The sequence below is a fragment of the Pogoniulus pusillus genome, chromosome 31 (assembly GCF_015220805.1).
Source record: "Pogoniulus pusillus isolate bPogPus1 chromosome 31, bPogPus1.pri, whole genome shotgun sequence".
Taxonomy (NCBI): Eukaryota; Metazoa; Chordata; class Aves; order Piciformes; family Lybiidae; genus Pogoniulus; species Pogoniulus pusillus.
In genome coordinates, this window is record NC_087294.1 from 4694509 (window position 1) to 4714833 (window position 20325).

General features: G+C 43.3%; 1 protein-coding gene across 3 annotated transcripts in view; it reads left to right on the forward strand.

Moving 5' to 3' along the window:
- The window catches only part of SYNJ2 (synaptojanin 2), a 76644-nt gene that overhangs the window by 22823 nt on the left and 33496 nt on the right, over nt 1–20325 (forward strand). For all 3 annotated transcript variants that reach the window (XM_064169288.1, XM_064169286.1, XM_064169287.1), the window contains 4 exons: nt 2790–3015; nt 11932–12015; nt 14764–14825; nt 18125–18221. In XM_064169288.1, coding sequence (XP_064025358.1) covers nt 2790–3015; nt 11932–12015; nt 14764–14825; nt 18125–18221 — 469 coding nt within the window. The remainder of the gene's footprint in view (nt 1–2789; nt 3016–11931; nt 12016–14763; nt 14826–18124; nt 18222–20325) is intronic.

Consider the following 20325-nt stretch of genomic DNA (forward strand, 5'->3'; position numbering starts at 1 on the left):
TTCACAATCTTCTTATGGTCAAGTGGAAAGAAAACAAACACTGCTGGGATTTCTCTTCCCTAGATGGATTCAGTTTACTTGCTTTACAAGTTCTGGCAGAATGCTTGAATTCCTATACCCTAATTTTTTTCTTGTTAAAAAATCATGTAGTAAGCATAGCTGTATTGGGAATAAATGAGGGTTATATGATGTAGGTGGAAAATAACTGGCAGAGTTAAATGTGGATGTGCTGCCCGAATGTGTGCTAAGTCTTGTGGCCCGAAGTAGGTAGATAGGCAAAAAAGTTCATAATCAGTGATAAGTAAACATGTGAGAGCAGTTCATTTAGGCTAAGTAATGTGATGTGGTTGTTGACTGATAAGATCTAGTGGTTTGAGTTTAACTGAGGAGAGACACAAAACTTACTTACAACTCCTAATTATGCAATGTGCTTATCAGGCTCACCAAGCATGTTAGGTCAGACACATGGTACAAACAAGCTGTGTTCCAGTGCTGAAACTCCTAAGCTGGCAGTATCCCTTAATAAAGAAACAAACTTTAAAGCAACTCTTTTTACCAGTGCTGTCTTTTGACTTTTTTTTTCATGGAATAGAAATATTTGAACTTTCCTTCTTTGCTGCTTGTGGGTAATCTAGAGTAGCTCTTGAAGAGGTTCCATTCTCATCTCCTGTCTGTTGTGCAACAGATCTGAATGGCGACATCACATTTAGGGCAAAAAGATGTTCTAAAGAAATGTTAGACCAAACAGTAGATTCTTGATAAAAAGTAAGCAGCTGGATAAGTCGTTCTATGATGTGCATAGGTCAGTTGACCTTGGTTAGAAGCAATGCAAACAGTCTCTTAAATGAACTGCAGCAACAAAAAAAATTGTCTGGAATTTGTCTGAGTCAGGACTTCCTCTGTGAAAAGAGGTAGAATAAGGAGGTGGAAGAAGTAAAATTGCTTTAGAGTTGCTTTTTCAGCTACATATTTAGTTTAAAAATGTAGGAATGACTTGGACCAGAGAGGTTCTGTACTCCATAAGAGCAAGTAAGTCTTCAAGGGTTTCTCTATATATAGTAACTCTTGTATAGAACTCTTGTTAAGCAATGAATAAACATAAAAGGGATTTTCTTGGCCCTCATCTCTGACTAAGGCTACATTTTGAAAAGCAAAGTCAGGAAGACCATCATAAGAGCCTAGCATTACTGTAACCCAGGCATGACAGGTTTCTTGGGTAGTTGATTTTAAAATAAATTGAAGGTTAAACCAGACATTCCTCTTAATTTTAGTAGCATTTTTTTGCAGTATCTCTATTGACTTAGGAGTCTAGTTTCTGCTGTGAAAAAAATTCCTGAAAGGCCTGGTGGATTTTAAAATGGCTTTTCAACCTGTTGACAGTGTTGTAATTTATGAAAAAGGCTGCCCCTGTGCTCTGCACTGGTTAGACCACACCTTGAGTGCTGTGTTCAGTTCTGGGCCCCCCAGTTTAGGAGGGACATTGAGATGCTTCAGCGTGTCCAGAGAAGGGCGACGAGGCTGGGGAGAGGCCTTGAGCACAGCCCTACGAGGAGAGGCTGAGGGAGCTGGGATTGGTTAGCCTGGAGAAGAGGAGGCTCAGGGGAGACCTTATTGCTGTCTACAACTACCTGAGGGGAGGTTGTGGCCAGGAGGAGGTTGCTCTCTTCTCTCAGGTGGCCAGCACCAGAACAAGAGGACACAGCCTCAGGCTGAGCCAGGGGAAATTTAGGCTGGAGGTGAGGAGAAAGTTCTTCCCTGAGAGAGTCATTGGACACTGGAATGGGCTGCCCGGGGAGGTGGTGGAGTCGCTGTCCCTGGAGCTGTTCAAGGCAGGACTGGACGTGGCACTTGGTGCCATGGTCTAGCCTTGAGCTCTGTGGTAAAGGGTTGGACTTGATAATCTGTGAGGTCTCTTCCAATCCTAATAATACTGTGATATAAATGTATATCTGGAGCTGAAAGAGGTGACATTTATATCAGAATTTATAAGACAAGAGTTGTAAGGACAACACCTGGGTGGTAGTTGTGTTCTTAAAATGTGCCATGTTCTGCTCACTGTAGTAGTTCACAAGGATTTATTGCTGATGCCCTGGTTTTGACTAAAGATAAAACAGAAAAGGGGTCACAAAGCACTTATTGCTGATATCAGTAAATGTGGGGTGGAACCTGTGCCTGCCTGTCTTGTTTTATTCAGCAGTATGTATGCCAGTAGGTTGAGGGAGGTTATCCTTCCCCTGTACTCAGCACTGGTCAGGCCACACCTTGAGTACTGTGTCCAGTTCTGGGCCCCTCAATTCAAGAGAGATGTTGAGGTGCTGGAAGGTGTCCAGAGAAGGGCAACAAAGCTGGTGAGGGGCCTGGAACACAAACCCTATGAGGAGAGGCTGAGGGAGCTGGGGGTGTGCAGCCTGGAGAAGAGGAGGCTCAAGGGCGATCTTGTTGCTGTCTACAACTACCTGAAGGGAGGTTGTAGCCAGGTGGGGTTGGTCTCTTCTGCCAGGCAACCAGCAATAGAACAAGGGGACACAGTCTCAAATTGTGCCGGGGGAAGTCTAGGCTGGATGTTAGGAGGAAGTTGTTGTCAGAGAGAGTGATTGGCATTGGAATGGGCTGCCCAGGGAGGTGGTGGAGTCACCATCCCTGGAGGTGTTCAAGAAAAGCCTGGATGAGGCACTTAGTGCCATGGTCTGGTTGCCTGGATAGGGCTGGGTGCTAGGCTGGACTGGATGATGTTGGAGGTCTCTTCCAACCTGGTTGATTCTATGATTCTGTGTTGTTCAACCTTCCAGGAACCAGCTGTTACATGTGCCCTTCAGACACTACCAGGTGAACTGCTCTGACTGGTTGCTGAAAGTGATGTGTGGCGTAGTGGACATTCGCACCGTGTACGCATCCCACCAGAAGGCAAAAGTCTGCCTCATCTCTCGCATCGGCTGTGAGCGAGCTGGGGTCCGCTTTCACGTTCGAGGGGTCAGTGATGATGGACACGTGTCTAACTTTGTTGAGACAGAGCAGGTAAGTGGATGTATCCAATAGCTTTGAATAATTCAATCCACTCAGCTTTAATTAGTGCAACATTTAATCCTTTCCAACAAGAATTAAGGGAGTTCAGCAAGTGCTTTCCCAGTAGTATTTACAATATTACTGCACGGCAGATCTACCTGTGCTTGCCCATTCAGTGTTTCTTTGTGGTCTGGTTTTTTTCTGACTGTTGTGAAGGGGTTTTGTTTGGGTTTTGGGAGACTAAATATGAGGCCGAATTTAAAAGGGTTTTTAATAATTTAATATTATATCCAAAGAGAATTCCCCCCTCCCCAAACTTATATACAGCTACCCTACACAAGTTCTTTGCATGCGGTTGTGAAATTACTTTACAGAATGTCTATTTACAGCAGGAATCAGGAGTTTGGTAGAGGTTTGGAAAGGTTTTGGATAGAGAGAGCCTTGTGGCATGAAAGTGCCACTGGTAAAGTCACTGAAAGTCTATGCTGCTCAAATCGAGGTTGCTCAGTTACTCACTGGCTGGAGTCACAGTCTCGGTGGTCCCAAATATGTGTAGCACAAGCCACTCTGTTGACCCTCGTGGGTCTGAATAGTTGGGTTCAGGTATTATTGGGGTGCACTGTCTGAAGGCTCCACGGGCACGATCGAGCTGGGAGCGACAGGCTGGAGCAGCGGCTGGCCAGGAGCGCCTTGGTCGTTTGTTCCCTGGGCCGGTGTGAAGTGCTGTGGGCTGGAATCATGCAGCAGCAATGGCCCCGAAGCAGCTAGAAGTGGCGAGTGGAGGAGTGTGGCAGGAACACTGAATTGCCCTTTTTATGGGATGTGTGCCTGAGATTGATGGTCCTTGGCCACAATACTGTCCAATAAGAGTCTGGCAGCAGGCCAAAACATGCCAAATAAGGTGAAATCCACAGGTTGGGTACCCCCAAATATGGAGGGGGCTCAGGTGGATCCCCACCCTAGGCGCGTGAGCTTACACAACCTGTTTACCCCAACCTTGCAAGCAGGCAGGCCAGACTTGAAGGCATTGGTCTTACTGTGCTCCTTTGTCCCCCTTAATTTGTTTTCCCCTGGTTTGGGCAGGACAACACCTTTCGGGGGGACATGTCCGGGCAGGAATAGACTTGTAAACACGGCCATTTGGCCTATGTGACCCTCCACCACACTGACTTCCTCGTGTACTCAGTTTTCACTTATACCTTTAACCTTTTTCCTTCATGTGAAAGTCTGGCTGGTTGACATTGTAGTGAAATACTGGGGTTTAAACCATTCTGAGAGCACTGTGTGCTAATTCAAGTAAAACCAACCTGACTATGTTGATGTAGCAGTGAAGTTTCTCAGTTGTGTGCAGCTTGCTTTGAGTTATCCAGCATGAGCCCATGTATTAAATAGAAGAATGTTTACAAGTCTGGTCCATAATAAATATTACACTTGTATGTGTTCTGCATACATTCCAAAGTACATTTTTTTCTGAGATTCATCATGTTTCCCACGCTGTAGCATGTTGGAGAACTAGTCTGAAAGATTTTCCATGTATCAATGATCTATACACTTAGTTTCTTCGTTGTTCATTTGAAATATCTCTGTTAATCCATTCCACCAGGTGTGCTGAACTAGCTATTGAGAATTCATTGCACTGCAATGGCATAACTATGCACTGATGTAAAAGAATTTGGTTAGGGGTGCTGGGGGTGATTTTCAGCAAAGACTAGAGTTGGGAGTTGCTTTTTGACTTCAGGGAAGTCGTTTAGAATCATATAAAATGATATATACGAGGAGAGGCTGAGGGAGCTGGGATTGGTTAGCCTGGAGAAGAGGAGGCTCAGGGGAGATCTTATTGCTGTCTACGACTACCTGAAGGGTGGTTGTGGCCAGGAGGAGGTTGCTCTCTTCTCTCAGGTGGCCAGCACCAGAACGAGAGGACACAGCCTCAGGCTGCGCCAGGGGAGATTTAGGCTGGAGGAGAGGAGAAAGTTCTTCACTGAGAGAGTCATTGGACACTGGAATGGGCTGCCCGGGGAGGTGGTGGAGTCGCCGTCCCTGGGGCTGTTCAAGGCAGGATTGGACGTGGCACTTGGTGCCATAGTCTAGCCTTGAGCTCTGTGGTAAAGGGTTGGACTTGATGATCTGTGAGGTCTCTTCCAACCCTGATGATACTGTGATACTGTGAAAATCTTGTGATCCTAAAGGTTCGTGTTTTCAAGTTACTTCTGTCTGCCTTATTGCATTGAAACCATCACTTCTTCACACAGTAAGTTTCTCAGCTATAGAATGGGGGTGACATTTAACTTCCTGCCTCATAGGACTTCTACAGACCAGGGAGGACAACATTTATTGAAGGTAAGTAGTGTATGCCGTGCTATGGTGAAGAAGAACTGTCGTCACTCAGATGACTCTAGTTAAGAGGAAGCTGCTGAGCAAAGAAGCTGTGTTTGTTGGGAGTCAAATCATCTTTGGTAAAGGAAATGGAGAAAACCCACCATCTTCTCAGTCAGGCAAATTCCATTGCAATTCACTTTGGAAGAGAATTTGCTTTATATTCCTTTTTGTTTTGTGGGAGATTGCTCTCCAGGGAGAGATAGTATGACTTGAGAGCTTGATTGAGACAGGCAAACTAAATAACAGTCACTTTGTTTTTGTTACATATGGTTTAAAATGTTTACCAACTTAATAATGAACAAAAAGCAGTGGACCTTGAAAAATCTGAAATCTTCTGTGTCAGCTGAAAGGAATAATTTCATATTCAATTATAATCACCTTTTCCTTCTTGAATAGAAGTAGTAATTACTAGCAGTCAGAACAATCACACAGAAATGGATGTCTCTATAAGCAGATTAGATAAATGGCTGGTATCAGTTTTCAACAAAGAACAAGGATCTGCTTCTAAAATTTAGTTCTTTTCAGTGTCTTCTGGGCAGATCTACAAGCCTGTGTGTATAGCATAGATGAGTTTTCTATCCATATATGTGTGCCTGCCTAAGTGCACATGCAATAGAAGTAGATTGCTTATGTGATGCTTGTAAGGGGGGAGCTGCGCCAGGGGAAATTTAGGCTGGAGGTGAGGAGAAAGTTCTTCACTGAGAGAGTCATTGGACACTGGAATGGGCTGCCCGGGGAGGTGGTGGAGTCGCCGTCCCTGGAGCTGTTCAAGATTGGATGTGGCACTTGGTGTCATGGTCTAGCCTTGAGCTCTGTGGTAAAGGGTTGGACTTGATGATCTGTGAGGTCTCTTCCAACCTTGGTGATACTGTGATACTGTGATACATCTCTACATGACACAGTGTAGAGATGTATCACAGTATCCAGCCAGTACCATATTGGTTCTTAAGCTAACTGTGTCATTACTTGTTACAAAAGAATTACAGTTGCATCACTGTAGGACTGTGCCTGACTGATAAGAGTGACATCCCCACACAGAAATGCCCATACTTTAGCCCTGGTATGTCCTGATGGCACTGTGTGAGTGTAGCAGCTCACATTTGGTGCTGCTCTTTCCCTTATCCTGCTGCATGACAGGCAAGTCTTCATACACCTGTTTGTTGAAAATCTAGTAATATTTGGGTACTTGCAAATTTTCCTCTGAGATGTTGGGTTGATAGTGCAGCTTTAACCTGTTCATCTGGTTCTGCCTAAGGACACAGATAGAGCTGCCTTGGATTGGGTAGTGCTGTGTTGCTCAGCAAATGCCTGGAGGAGCTGCAGACTGGTATTGCTCAGTTTGTGAGGTTTGATCCTCAAGCCATGCTCAGAAGCATGCACACTGTTGCTGCCCAGTGGTCAGAGTTCTCATCAAGGGTGTGGGTGGCTTCTTTCTCACATTCTTCCTTCTCCTGGTTTACTTTTCAGTAGCCTGGCCTGGCAGCCTCCCACATTGATCAGGCTTCCACAAATTCTGCTTGTTGATAGCCACACTGGGCCCCTGCAGTGTTTGAGGCTCAGTGTCAGCCTCTGAATTCTCTGCTAATAATAATTCTCTTCCTGTGCCTCTATTCCAGAGCATCTGCAAGCCAAGTCCAAGATGCAGCTACTTCTTAGAAGGTCTGTCAGTGCATTGGCAGATAAAGATAGGTCTGCTCGTTGAAAAATGGAATTTTCCCCTGGAACTTGGGAACAGAAAAAGGGACATATGTCATTTTAAGTAATAAATTGGTACAATCTGCTATTTTATTTGAGTGCCTTTCCATGAGCACTCATGTGCAAAGTACATTACTTGGGATCTGAAGAATATTCTCTTGCTGAAATGCAGAGGAAAGAAAATATTGCAAAGCATTGTCAGCTTTCTTGCAGATCAATCTCACATTTGCAGCACTGCACTTAGCAGCTGTCTAATTATAGGAAATGCTTCAACTATCCTGCTCACTAGTTGGGTGAGAAGTAACTCATTCCATTCAATTCTATTCCTGGAGCATATTATGGTGCAAATGGTTAGCATGCAAAATAAGATGGCCTTTGCATTCCAACAGAAAACCTGAGGAGGATTGGCTTCTGCTGGGTGGCAAAACAGTACTTGGTTGCTTATCCTTCCCTTAGCTGAGGCTGGGTCAGGCTCTTCACAGGAAGTGCTGTGCTTTATTCCTGTTCAGAGAGGGAACTAAAGGCTTTTGAGCATTTTGCAGTTGGCTGAGCAAAAGCTCAAGAGTGAAATTGTTATAGAGTGAAAGGCTTGAGTAGGTTGAAAATTATAACATAGATTTGTAGTTTTCAAAGGTTATGTGGTTTTGTTTGGTTTTAAAGGAGAAAAATTTGCTGTTGCTAGTGGTGATAAACACTGGTTTTACCCAACTGCCTGTCCTAAGAAAGCAAAGTTGGGCTAACCACTGGGATGCCTGAGATCCAGTTCAAACTTGCATCCACTTACCGTTAGGAAGGAAGAGCCCTAGAATAAACTCTCCTATTTTCATAGTAGACTACTGACTAATCATTTATGAAGTAAGATGTTGGCTGAATGTTTTATTTCCATTTGCTGCAGCCTGTACAGTACAGTGGCCTGCTGGCTGTGTGCTTTCATCGATAAATAGCACTCTAGGATTCTGAAAAGCCAGGACTTTCTCCCCCTTTGTAGGACTTACTTCTAAATCTGTCTTTAGAAGAGGGACAAACAATTAGTCTTAACTCCAGGCAGCTCTTTTATGCATAGATGGTGTGCTTTTGTCTCCCACTGAGTTAGCTAAAATGCCACAAGGCTCTGCAATGAGTCATTTTTTGTGGGCTCACTTAACTGGTGTGACTCACAGTGTTTGAGAAGGGGGAAAGTTAAATATCTCACTTCAGTTCTGTCTTAAAAAAAAAGAGCTACTGGTAAATACCTATTTGATTTGTATCTTGACAAAGGGAAAAGAAGGAGAAAATGGTAGGAAACACTTAAAAACAAAATGTGAAGGGAAGAGAAAACAGAGCTTTTTTGAAATCCCTCTGCACATACTTCCAGGTTTGCTGCTGGTATTTTGTAATGGAATGGTAGTGCTTTCTATCTGCAGTGTTGCAGTTAATCCTGAAGCACTCATAGAATCAGTCTCTGCTTCCCAGTGATAGCTTAAATATTTCCCTTCCTCCTTTCTTCCTTCCCCAGTAATCCTTTAAAACAGAGACTGTGTCGCATTCTTCGAATACTTTTCTGCTGATAGCTGAGAAACAAGCCTCATTTCTTCATTTGTTTGTGTCACTGTTTACATTTGAGGTCCACCCCCAGTTACCCTCCAAAGACTTGTGATAAATTCCTCATATCTTAGCATGTGACTTATGGAAAGCAACTCTGATTTACCAGAGATAAATTAATGTTTTCAGTTGTTTTCCCCTTCATGGAACTGTTCAATGAAGAAAACCGAAACCTTGACAAGGCATTGAAGGGAAGTTCCATGAATATGGATTTCTTGTGCTGGGATAGGTATAGGCTGGATGTTAGGAGGAGGTTCTTCACAGAGAGAGTGATTTCCCATTGGAATGGGCTGCCCAGGGAGGTGGTGGAGGCACCGTCCATGGAGGTGTTCAAGAAAAGTGTGGGTGAGGCACTTAGTGCCATGGTCTGGTTGACTGGCTAGGTCTGGGTGCTAGGTTGGACTGGATGATCTTGGAGGTCTCTTCCAACCTGGTTGATTCTATGATTCTCTTCCCTTTATTCCAGTTTAAGAAAAGAATGTCAGGCATGGATTGATGAAAATGATCTCTCTATCACAGTAACTTTGCAGACTGTTGGATAGCTCTTCAGGAGAGGAATGGATGCTATTGTGGTTAATTATTTTCTGGATCAAGTTTTAGTGTGGCCTCAGGCAGGGACAAGAGGATTATTTTGGCAATTATATCCTTGGATCCCATGGCCTGAGGAATCAGAGGCCAATGGGATGAGATTGAACAATGCTAAGTGCAGGGTTCTGCACTTTGGCCACAACAGCCCCAAGCAGCACTACAGGCTGGGGACTGAGTGGCTGAGAGCAGCCAGGAGGAAAGGGACCTGGGGGTATTGATAGATAGTAGCTGAAGATGAGCCAGCAGTGTGCCCAGGTGGCCAAGAGAGCAAATGGCATCCTGGCCTGCACCAAGAATAGTGTGGCCAGTAGGACAAGGGAGGTTATTCTTCCCCTGTACTCAGCACTGGTCAGGCCACACCTTGAGTGCTGTGTCCAGTTCTGGGCCCCTCAATTCAAGAGAGATGTTGAGGTGCTGGAACATGTCCAGAGAAGGGCAATGAAGCTGGTGAGGGGCCTGGAACACAAACCCTATGAGGAGAGGCTGAGGAAACTCTAACTAATAAAACACTTTCCATTTAAACTGTAGCTCAGGAAGATGTTTAACTGCAGATATTAGTATTATTATGATTTAACCAGTGGGTCTAAAGAATTCACTACTGGGACTTCTGGAAGAGATGGCCAAGGAGATACTTGAGCTGTTGATTTTTCCGTTAGTTATGGAAACAGGAGTGTTCCTGAAGGTTATGAAGAAAACTGATCCTCTGCAGCAAGCTTTTTTTCTGTATTCATCATCATTAACTGTTTCATTTCAACTTATTCATCACTAAGTTGGTGATTGTTGCCAGGTTTTGAAGTGAGCCTGACTCTTTTTTGTGTATATTCAGGACCTGATCCTCATTTAGGTTGAGTCAGGATAATGCTGGGTCTGTCAGTGGACCTAGGCAAATCTGCTTTACCTTTGGATTAGCTTCCCTGGGTCTACGACTGTGGGTGAAAAGATGATTCAGTGTTTAGAAGTCATTCACTCATCTAGGTGTGACCCATGTCAGGGAGGATGTGATGAAGAGAAAGAAGGTGGGTTCTACTCCTCCTGTAGTCCAACTGCAGGATAAACTCTTCTGAGCAAGAAAAGGTGCACCAGTGTGTTGTCATGGTAATAAGCACCTGCACTCAGGTACCAGCAGTGTTTAGAAAGCTCTACTGGAAGACTGTTTTAGAGCCATGTCATTCAAACTATGAGGCAGATCTTGCAAGAAGGCTTTTCTAAGCAGCCTCATCTCTTGCAGAGAGTTGTGCTAGGATGTGGTGCAACAGAGGAGGGTTCTCAGTTCCTTGACATGAGGCTAAAACCATCAAAATGTACAGTTGTGCTTAGCGTCTGGGATAGCTGGCATTGTAACACTAACAACATGTTCCTGAGGAAGACAATTCTTTCATCTTAGTGAAATAGAGAGAACTGTAAGTGCTCTGCAAAAGTGTGAGGGTTAGCTCCATAAAACTGGCTGCAGAATATTTAAGTACCCACCTCCCTGGTGTAGCTATACTTCTTTTTGCATATGGAGCTCTAAAAATGGTGCATTGGTAGTGATTATAAAAATGAAAGGTCAAGGTAAATGAGGGCACTTCCCCTGAGCCACCCAGCTAGCACAGCCAGCAGCAGATCCAAAAGCACAAACCACCTTAAAGCTGTAGTGTAACCCATTTTCATGCTCTTTTCTATTTTGGGAGCTGCTAGCCAGCTGGCAGTGCTTGTGCTAAATGATACAATGCAGTTAGAGAAGCAGCTACCTGGATGACCTGGATACCATTCCTCCACAGGGCTGCAGAGGAGTCATTGTCATGCATGAGATAACAGAGATGTGTCTCATGTATCTCCCATGGAAACCAGCCAGGATTCCTCTGCTAAGTATAGGGTAGAGGAATGAGCTGGGCTTTGCACAGTTGCTCTGTGGTCAGGCTGAATCTGAAGATAGTTCCTTTTGTGCTAAGTTACCATATAGTGTAACTCTTTGCTCAGGGGCTGGAGGAGGGGGAAGGCACAGGGGAAAATCAGTCTTTACTCTTGGCATAGAGTTAGCAGTGATTGTAAATACAAATACTAAACGAGAGTCTGAAGTCTGGCTAGGGAAGCAAATGGGGAGTTTGGAGCCTCTTGCTGTGAGCCTCCTGGAAAAGAAGAAGATCACATGCTGTTCACTGAGTCTCAGAATGGGAGTGGCAAAGCTGCTGGCCTCACCAAGATTTATTTGGATACTCTGACAAGGCACAACATGCAGTGAAATAAGAAATAGTAAATAAAGTAAGAGATGAGCTTGTCCCACACCTGACATTACCCATCAGCAGTCACAAGGAGCAGTGACATTTTGCACAGTTCAATTTTGTGAGAGAGAGAGACAGAGGGAGGAGAGTATATGGCTGGTCTTCCTGACTGTCTCCACGAGTAGATCAAACCTGTCTTCACTGTGGATGAGAGATTCCTTGCTTCTTGCCAGTGGTGCAGTTTTCTCTCATTTCTGGTGAGTAGTGAATTGACTCTGCTGTGGTGACGTGAAAGCAAATCCGTTGTGCTTTGTTCCACTGCCTGGGAGACTATGGAAAAGTGGCATGAGCAGTAAGTGGATACAGGCAGATACATGGTTTACTTTTTATACCCGTTGAGTTCAGTGTCTTAAACTGTCACCTCGTGAAGGAGTCACAGACTGATAGGTCTAACTGCAGAACTCCTTCTCTTTATTTTTTGCAGACAATTTACTTGGATGATGATGTCTCCTCCTTTGTGCAGATCAGAGGTTCTGTTCCACTGTTTTGGGAGCAGTCGGGGCTTCAGGTATGTGCTAGTTTGAAGCAAGCTGGAATGTTTTGGTAAAAGAACTAGATAATAGGAAAACAATGGTTGTGTCTCCTTCCCTCATCAGTCTCGCTGAGAGTTCTGGGAAGAAGTAAACATTAGATAACATTCTCCATTTTGTCTCTCACTCTGCCTTTGTCTTCAGACCAAGCCACGTCTCCTTAACCTCACTGCCACTAACCTTCCTTCTTAACCTTTTGGCTGCACCTCTCTTCTTTCTGAGGATTGGGGTAAGGTTGAGAGGGGTAGGGAGGTGCTGGGGTGGTTTGAGAACTCCTCCTGGGGACTTAGGTTTCTGGGAGGGGAGTTGTGCTTCTGTATTGTTTATCCTTTGTATATTTCTCTATATAACTATATATACTGTAAATATCTGCTTGTATATTCTGCCAGCTGTAAGTAAATAGCTTCATTTATATTCCCAGAGCCCTTCTGAGTTAGCTGGGGCAAATTACAAAGTGTGGGGGGGCGGATAACATCCAAACCATCACAAGGTAAAACAACTAATCCAAAAGCTTACCTTATTTATCTCTCTTTAGAACTTGCATGAAATTTGGTGGGTTTACAATAAACTGCAAAGCTTATTCTGTGAAAACATTGAGCTATTTCATTGTAGTTTTTACCTTGTAGGAGATTTTGTGTGTTTAGATAAACAGAACTACATCAGGTAAGTGGCTGTAGTCAGTGAAGTTTAACATTTTCATGTGTTCATGTGCCTCTACAGGGAACTATTTGCAAGGGACTGTGTCCTAAGATATGCCACAGCAATATCTTTTTAACATTTCCCAAATGATTTGGAATATGGCTTGATGATACTGATCTTCACAATAAAATTGGACTATCTAGGAATATCAGGAGCTCTATGGGAGCACGTTATCTTGAAACAAAATACAATGTTTGGATGGTGCATTTGCTAGATTGCGGTCCAAAGGGTGGTGATGATCTAATCTGATCCTTCTGCAAGGCAGACATAGAGGATTTCATCAGGAGATGATTGCATCAAGCCTGGTGGGTTAGACATGGTTTGTGACTTACAGTTCATGTACAGTTACAAGCTCAAGTAACAGTCATAGAATCAACCAGGCTGGAGGAGATCTCAAAAATCAGCCAGTCCAACCCAGCACCCAGCCCTATCCAGTCAACTAGACCATGGCACTAAGTGCCTCAGCCAGGCTTTTCTTGAACACCTCCAGGGACAGTGACTCCACCACCTCCCTGGACAGCCCATTCCAATGCCAATCACTCTCTCTGGCAACAACTTCCTCCTAACATCCAGCCTAGACCTCCCCTGGCACAACTTAAGACTGTGTACCCTTGTTCTGTTGCTGGTTGTCTGGAGAAGAGACCAACCCCACCTGGCTACAGCCTCCCTTCAGGTAGTTGTAGACAGCAATGAGGTCCCCCCTGAGCCTCCTCTTCTTCAGGCTGCACACCCCCAGCTCCCTCAGCCTCTCCTCATAGGGTTTGTGTTCCAGGCCTTTCACTCTTCACATTCTCATAACAAGAGAGATCACAGGATGTTAGGGGTTGGAAGGGACCCAAGGAGATCATTGAGTCCAACCCCCCTGCCAGAGCAGGACAGTACTATATAACACAGGGATAAGCAACTGGAATGAATATGCACCTATATTAGTAGAGAGAATACATAGTGTGACTTTCTTGAGAGACTTTAAATATTATTTTATACTTTTAAGTAATTAAATCTAACACCTTGATGCCATTCAGAGGTACTGGATTTAGAATAAAAGGAAGATGAATAAAGGATCTGTGTTTGTTAGCACCATCCAGTGCAATACTTGTTTCTTCTTATAAAGCAGGTCTGACAGTGTGGCAGTGCATGCATCCTGCCCATGGCACAGCTGTATCTAGCCCTGTTGTGTGTACTATAAAGCCACTGAGCTTTCCCCCTAGGCTAGTGGGGGCCAGCTCTAGCTAATTAGAATTTTCAGCTTTTTTGCAGGAGCACAGTCTGCTTTCTTTGCCTCCTCTGGATTGGGCTCTGCATCTCTCGTGTGTGTTGCTGAACACTTGTAACTCTTGTTCCTTGAATATCAGCGTGTTAGAAAGAACTGCAGAAACAAACCTCATGAAAAACAAAGGAAGATGATGAAGTACAGGAAACTATGAATGATCCTATAAATAATTAACAATTATTTAGTTTTTGAGGAGGCAAGAAGCCCTCTGTGTACTGTAATAAAAGTACTTAGCCTTCAAAAGGATCTTGTTGACATCCACATTAAAAGTTGGACTTGATGGCACAGGATTTCATCTTTCACATTTTCAAAGGACTGTTCTGGTGCTTTTTAGGTTTTGTAAATAATGAATGATCTCAGAACACACCACCCATGGAACTGGCATAACTGCAGCCTTTTCTGCCAAGGGAGGGGCAGGAAGAAATCTAGGCACAGCATGCTCACATGAGGCAATGTGAAATGTTTGCTAGAGGAAGCAGGCAAATGGATTCATTTGCCTGTAAAAAAGATGTGTAGATATTCCTTTGCTTAATGATAATTGTGTTTTTACTTACAATTGCAAATACTGTTGCCTAATAAAAGGTGTAACTTTTATATTAAGGGTATTATGTATGTGAGTGTGTAGAGTCTGATAGGTGTCTGGTGCTGTTAAAGAGGTGTTTTTCTCTGAAGGATAAAGGGAGGCATCTAATGATTTAGGACTCTAGCAGTTTAATAAACTGTTTCTGTTTCTTTTCCTTCCAATATTTTATTTTAGGTGGGTTCTCGTCATCTGAGGCTCAACAGAGGTCTGGAAGCCAATGCTCCTGCCTTTGACAGGTAAGTTTCATTCCACTTCAGAGAAGGCTGGCATTTAACCAAGATTCTGCAGCTTTATTCCTTCCTAGTAAGTCGTGAGAGGCATAAAACATCTCTCACATGAGGTAGCCAAACCTCCAGGTGCTGTGGATTATTAAGTAGGCTAAATTAATTTATTCACTGATTTGTGTGCATTTCCCTTTTTGTTTCCTATGGTAATTGATAAGAAATACTGAAAGGTATGCAAAATGAAGGTCTCTGTAACTCTTTGTGACCATAAAACGTGTATTTATACTTAAGGAACACAGAAGATGTGTTCTTTACCCCTGTAACCCGAGTAACTAAAAAGTAAACACTTCTTCCACTCCACTCTGGGTTTGTTTTTCTCCTCATTGCTTTACTGCTGTACAGAAATAAGTGTCCTATGCTATGATGCAAATGTTTTTCTACTTGAAGACTTGCTTGTCAATGTTTTTAAACCATTAAGACTGCTTGTAAGCTGGAAACTAAAAAACAGCCATGCATTAGCTTGGGTTTTTTGAGTGCCTGTGAAGTGCTATACTTTAAGTGCAAACTCCCCTGGATAAGGATTTGTCTGAAAAGGAGATGAAGAATTTGGCCTGAGGGAAATTTTCAGTTTGTTAAGTACTAGGTCATGTGATTAATTTCTGTTTTGGTTTGATTTGGTAAATCAGAGTTTGTGTTGATTTTGCTTAAGACTTCTCAATTTCTTGATTTCATTCACTGCAATTGTTACCAAATGTGACATTGGTGACCATTAATAGTTTTGCAGCAATGAAGACCCCAGACAGGGATTAGAATCTAAAGGGACTATGAATTATAGCAGTCTTGCCCTGAAGAATCATGGAATCATAGAATCAACCAGGTTGGAAGAGACCTCCAAGATCATCCAGTCCAACCTAGCACGCAGCCCTAGCCAGTCAACTAGACCATGGCACTAAGTGCCTCATCCAGGCTTTTCTTGAACACCTTCAGGGACGGTGCCTCCACCACCTCCCTGGGCAGCCCATTCCAATGCCAATCACACTCTCTGTGAAGAACTTCCTCCTAACATCCAGCCTATATTTTCCCCAGCACAACTTGAGACTGTGTCCCCTTGTTCTATTGCTGGTTGCCTGGGAGAAGAGGCTACCCTCACCTGTCTACAATGTCCCTTCAGGTAGTTGTAGACAGCAGAGTCTTGCTGTACATTCATTCTGCAAACTTTTTAAGGCTGTTCATTCATACTCAACTGAAATGCCTTCAAGACCCATCTCGTGGACATCTGGTGCTGTGATAACTTGCCCTGTCAAGTGTCCCTAAAACTCAATTTTAGAAGTTTGCATTCCACAGCAGAGATAATTTGTCAGAAAACAAAAACTTAGCATCCTCCTGCAGAGTACCTCAGCAAGGAACAACTCTGTGAAACTATTTAGCTCAGAGTATCAGGTTAGCTCAGGTCTGTGAAATCATTTAGCTCAGGTTATATGAAGTTAGGGATGGTTTTGCTTTAAAATCTGCAAGACAGCCCTCTGCCAGTGGGCAAGGAATAAGTGGCTGCTTATGTGGAGAAAAAGACACTGAGACTTAGCAGTCAGTTACAGCATTTCTGAGAGTGTTAGAGTGATCTAGACTATCACATTTAGCCATCTGATAGGTTAATGTGTTCAGAAGGCTCTGTGAGAGGTGCATGGTAGTTTTGTTGGTGGATCTTTTTTGTACCCTCTCCTTGAGAAAACCCTTGGGGAGCTCTGCTTACAGAACTCAAGCAGGTGATGTGAGCTTCAGCAGTTCATGACACTTTCATAGAATCATAGAACCAACGAGGTTGGAAGAGACCTCCAAGATCATCCAGTCCAACCTAGCACCCAGCCCTAGCCAGTCAACTAGACCATGGCACCAAGTGCCTCATCCAACACTGGCAGAGAAATAGGATCTTGATGCTGGAACTAGAGAGGTGCAATTGTATGGGAAGAGCTGGCATGCAGAGAATGGGTTGCAAAATCAGGGTTATAAATAGCACCAGAAAATATAGTTAGCCATGTTTCTTGAAGGCCATGCTGATAACTACTTTTTTTCTCCCTTTCTGTGGTTTTCTGTGTAGTTTATTTCTAGTTAGAGCCAGAAGCTGTGTGCTGGCTGTTTTTCTGACACTGGCCATTGCATGTTGCTTTGCAGCATGTAATAGCTTCTAATGTGCAAGTGCTGATTTTATTCTTCTTGTCTGTTTCTACCCAGCTGCAGTGTTGTAAGCACATGATGGAAGATGGCTTTAAGATCTAGTTGTTTCTTGGTGAGCCAGCATGTGCCCAACTTGAAAACCTTTATTGAAGGGAGAATGGGTGCCCTCTGCATGTGCCTAAAAGCTCTTGACTTGAAAGTCTCTGAATGTCAGGCTTTGAGAGGTTGGAGATATATGCAAATAATCCCTCACTTTATACTTGTCCTGTTTGGTGTCTTTCCTGAAGAATCTGGGCTAGGCCACTTGTATAAGAGGACCTTTGCTCTGATCTAGTGCAGCAGTTGCTACCTAAGTTGAGAGTTAACGTCTCCATGTTGTGGTAGCTCCTCGATGTTTGAACCTTGTCGCTTAAGACTTGTGTGTGTTTGTGCCTCCTTGGTCTTGGCACTAGAGTCTCTCTTCTTGTCTTTCCTGTGTGGTTCCCAGGCTGACAGCTGAGAGGTGGGAGCATACTCTGGCAACATTAAACCAAGAGTGACATAAAAGATCTGGGACTTTCTTTTTAAACAAGGAGATGCTTTTTGCTTTAATTTCAGTACAAAATACTGTCTGTTAATTGCATGCTTTGAGCATTTGTACTTTAATAATCACAGAATCACAGAATTAACCAGGTTGGAAAAGACCCTTGAGATCATGAAGTCCAACCTATTACCCAACACCACCTAATCAACTAAACCATGGCACCAAGTGCCACATCCAGGCTCTTTTTAAACACTTCTAGGGAACTCCACCACTCTCAGGGCAGCCCATTCCAATGGCCAATCTTTCTGCAAAGAATTTTTTCCTGACATCCAGCCTAAACCTCCCCTGATGCAGCTTAAGACTGTGTCCTCTTGTTCTGTCACTGTTTGCCTGGGAGAAGAGACCAACCCCTGCCTGGCTACAACCTCCTTTCAGGTAATTGTAGAGAGCATTATTGCTTGCAAGGAAACCGAGGAAGATGTCTGCAGCTGCTGTGGCTGAAAATTTATGCTGGATGGAAAAGAATGATCAATGATGTCTGCTTCTGTGCTTTGAAAAAAGGTATCAGGGAACATAACATGTTTTTGTTTAGTACCTCTTATGGTTATTTTTGCAGGCATATGATGCTTCTGAAAGAGCAATATGGAAAGCAAGTGATTGTTAACCTGTTGGGAAGCAGAGGAGGGGAGGAGGTGCTCAACAGAGCTTTTAAGGTAGAAGCAATATTTTATTCTTTTACCTGCTGATTTCCCCTGAGCCTTCATGTTCTTCTGTTTCCCTTCTGGCCCAGTAAGTGGTGAATAGTGTATCTAAAGAAACGGTGTTATCTCTTTACTAGATGTTGTATACTGCTTCATAGTATTATAGCTTCATTTCCAGCACTGCCTTCCTGCATATTTTTTCACAGCTTGGTGCACATTCTCTTTAAACAGACTTCTTAAAAAAATGTCTTAATTGTCCTAAGAGTAGTTCACATTTGCAAGAATGTTCTGTTTTGTTATGGTATGTAGTCAAGTATGCAGTCAAGTGGCCCATGGGATTGGCAGAATTGCTTGGGGAGCAGGCCTTGACCCTGTCTCACTGAGTGTGAGCAAGCTGTCTTGCTCTGTTTGTAATGGGATATAGCTGCTTTGCACTGATGTTAATGGGAATTGGCTACTTCAGCACCTGACTGTCTGGTGTATGGGGAAAGGTTTTCGTGGCCTCTGGGTATCCCTAGGCACAACTAACACCTGAAAGCACCTGGGTTGTGCTTTCAGGATGTCTGGCACTGTCATGGTAAAGCTGCAGTGAGTTTTAGTGCAGTGTTCTGATGGCCATAGTTTGAAAACTGATGTCTACCTGAGTGGGATTCACAGCAGTGCATAGCTGCCTGAATCTGACTGGAGGGTTAGGGAAGTCAGCCTTCTAAGTGCCTGCTGCTTTATAAATCCAACAGAGATGCTTCCTAAGAATAATGGGAAGAATGTTTACTGTAGTAAGTGTTAAAAGAATGTTTACTGTAGTAAGTGTTAAAAGAAAGATATAACAGTTCTGAGTTAAAATGTTATTGGGTGAAAGTAATCCAAATGAAAATTGTAGTTAAATAATAGTTCCTGATTTCTTTTGCTCTCTGTTGGAATAATGTACTCAAGGCAAGGTGTGTCTTGAGTTTTTTTGCAGTTTTTCTGTGTGACCATCTCCTCCTCCTCCTCCAAAAGAGCTGGGGAGGACTATCAGTTTTCCCAGTGGAAAGTGACAAAGTCCTTCTGTACTGAATATGGCCAAAGAAGGTGATTATGGCTAAAGCTTACAGGGCTATAAGAGGTTCAGGAGTGAAGTCTGATCCTAGCTTCTCTTTTCAACTTCCTACTGAATTTCTGCATGATATATTAGCCTCTGTAGTTTCTTGGTTTGCCTAGCTTTAAAATTAATTTTATAATTTATCTTTCAAAACCACTGAAATTTAGGAGTAAGAGATGATGGCTTGCAAAATGCTCAGGTAATTTAGAAGATAAAAAAATAACACATTTGCTATAAATACTGATACTTCATCAAGCACTCACATTCTTAAAGAGAGTATTCTGGCCCAATATCATACAAACAGAGATTATGTCAGAAACAGGGCATCTCTAGATTAAAAACTTTGCATTCAATCATTTATTTTAAATAAAGATCTGTTTTAATTATTGAACTTTATAGATGTCTTAAAAGAAATAAATCAGGAAAGCACTGTGAAAGAATTTAGCCTGACAGCACTGGAAAATGAACTTTTGTTCCCGTTCAAGACAATCACTTCTTGGTCTTTTCTTTACCTGTGTGTTTACTAATGGGTGTTTTGAAAGATTGTGTAGTTAAGTTTTACTTTGATGATTTTAAAGGACTTGAATAAAAATTAAATATTTCACAGAGAAATTATTAGGAATCCAAACTTTTCTCATTTTCTGTTACTAGTTTATTTCTTTGTTTCTCAATCTTCCTTTTTACTCTTTCTTAGAATCATAGAATCAACCAGGTTGGAAGAGACCTCCAAGGTCATCCAGTCCAACCTAGCACCCAGCCCTAGCCACTCAACCAGACCATGGCACTAAGTGCCTCATCCAGGCTTTTCTTGAACACCTCCAGGGACGGTGCCTCCACCACCTCCCTGGGGCAGCCCATTCCAATGCCAATCACTCTCTGCCAACAACTTCCTCCTAACATCCAGCCTATACTTTGCCCAGCACAGCTTGAGACTGTGTCTCCTTGTTCTATTGGTGGTTGCCTGACAGAAGAGACCAACCTCACCTGGCTACAGCCTCCCTTCAGGTAGTTGTAGACAGCAATGAGGTCCCCCCT